The following is a 1,189-nucleotide window of genomic DNA, read 5'->3' on the forward strand; positions in this document are numbered from 1 at the left end:
GGCCTGAGGCGGCATAGCCCTCCTGTTGTCCGCTCTGAGGTGCGCGTGCAGTTGCCGTTGGCTCGGCATGGAGCCAATGCTGGGGCTGTGGAGCCCGGCGCAGCTGTTTGCAGGCTTGCTGCATACAGCTGTGCCAGGCTCTGGAGCCCAGTCATCAGCGATGTGCTGGCAGTAGGGAAGAGGCCAGGGTTGCCTCGGACCCCTCCCACACCATCTGCTCCAAGGCATGTGCGTGCCCGCCTGCCGGTATGGAGCTGATGCCAGAGCCCGGAGCAGATGTTTGCAGCCTCCTGGCTGCAACCAGCCCAGGCTTTAGGTAGCTGCTGCCAACCACGGAGCCCCCGGGCTGCTTGCAGCCACCTGCTGGGAGCAGCCCGGGCTTTGTGGCTGGCAGCAGCTGCCTAGAGCCTAAGGTGGCAGTGGTGTGCCAAGCCAAATGGCCTCAGATACCCTTTCTGGCACAAGTGCCGGGGTTTGCTGACCCCTGGTCTAAATGTACAGACTTAAAATCACTGAACGGTATTGTAGCTGGCATACATTGGCAACTACTTGCTTTCATGTGAGGTTTGTAATGTGATTCTTCTGTAAAACCAAGTTTCAAGTTCTGTATGCTTCAAATTCATTTTTCTTTTTTTCCCTTCTAGATTATACAGAGTGGACGACTTATTGTGGCAACCAAATGCGGTCATGTTTTCTGCAGTCAGTGCCTCCGTGACTCCCTTAGAAATGCTAACTCTTGCCCAACTTGTAGGAAAAAACTCAGTCACAGACAGTATCATCCAATTTATATATGAGCACTTAAATTCTTCTCAGGACAGCCTCAACTGGATTTGGGGGATAATGTCAAGCATTTCCAGTATCCTGAACATTAAAGGAAAAGCAGGTTGTATACATGCCCCAATGTAATAAAACTGATTTTTGAAGAATAACTTGTACATATCTAAACAGCTTTTTTCTATGGTCCAAACTTATTGTCAGAAGTTGCTTCTTGTTTTGTCACTTGTTATAGTGTTAAGTTTTTGAGGGTCTGCAAACAGACCAGTCAGTATGTATTAGAAGTGAAGCAGTTTAATCCATTTTCTGCTGCTGCTTCTGAAATGCTTGTACACAACAGTTCTGTTTTTGATATTTCTTAGGCTTTTTAAAAATTACTACTTTATCCCCTCCCCTCCCCCCCCCCAGTATAACC

The 1,189-nt window shown here is 48.5% G+C and overlaps 1 protein-coding gene across 1 annotated transcript in view; it reads left to right on the forward strand.

The window, feature by feature from the left end:
* The window catches only part of RNF4 (ring finger protein 4), a 27,094-nt gene extending 25,918 nt beyond the window's left edge, over positions 1-1,176 (forward strand). Inside the window, exon 7 of the mRNA XM_019526357.1 lies at positions 645-1,176. Coding sequence (XP_019381902.1) covers positions 645-794 — 150 coding nt within the window. The 3' untranslated portion in view covers positions 795-1,176. The remainder of the gene's footprint in view (positions 1-644) is intronic.
* Positions 1,177-1,189: the final 13 nt, after the last annotated feature.

Source organism: Gavialis gangeticus, unplaced genomic scaffold, assembly GCF_001723915.1.
Source record: "Gavialis gangeticus isolate Ggan-Ray unplaced genomic scaffold, GavGan_comp1, whole genome shotgun sequence".
In the NCBI taxonomy this organism is placed as follows: Eukaryota; Metazoa; Chordata; order Crocodylia; family Gavialidae; genus Gavialis; species Gavialis gangeticus.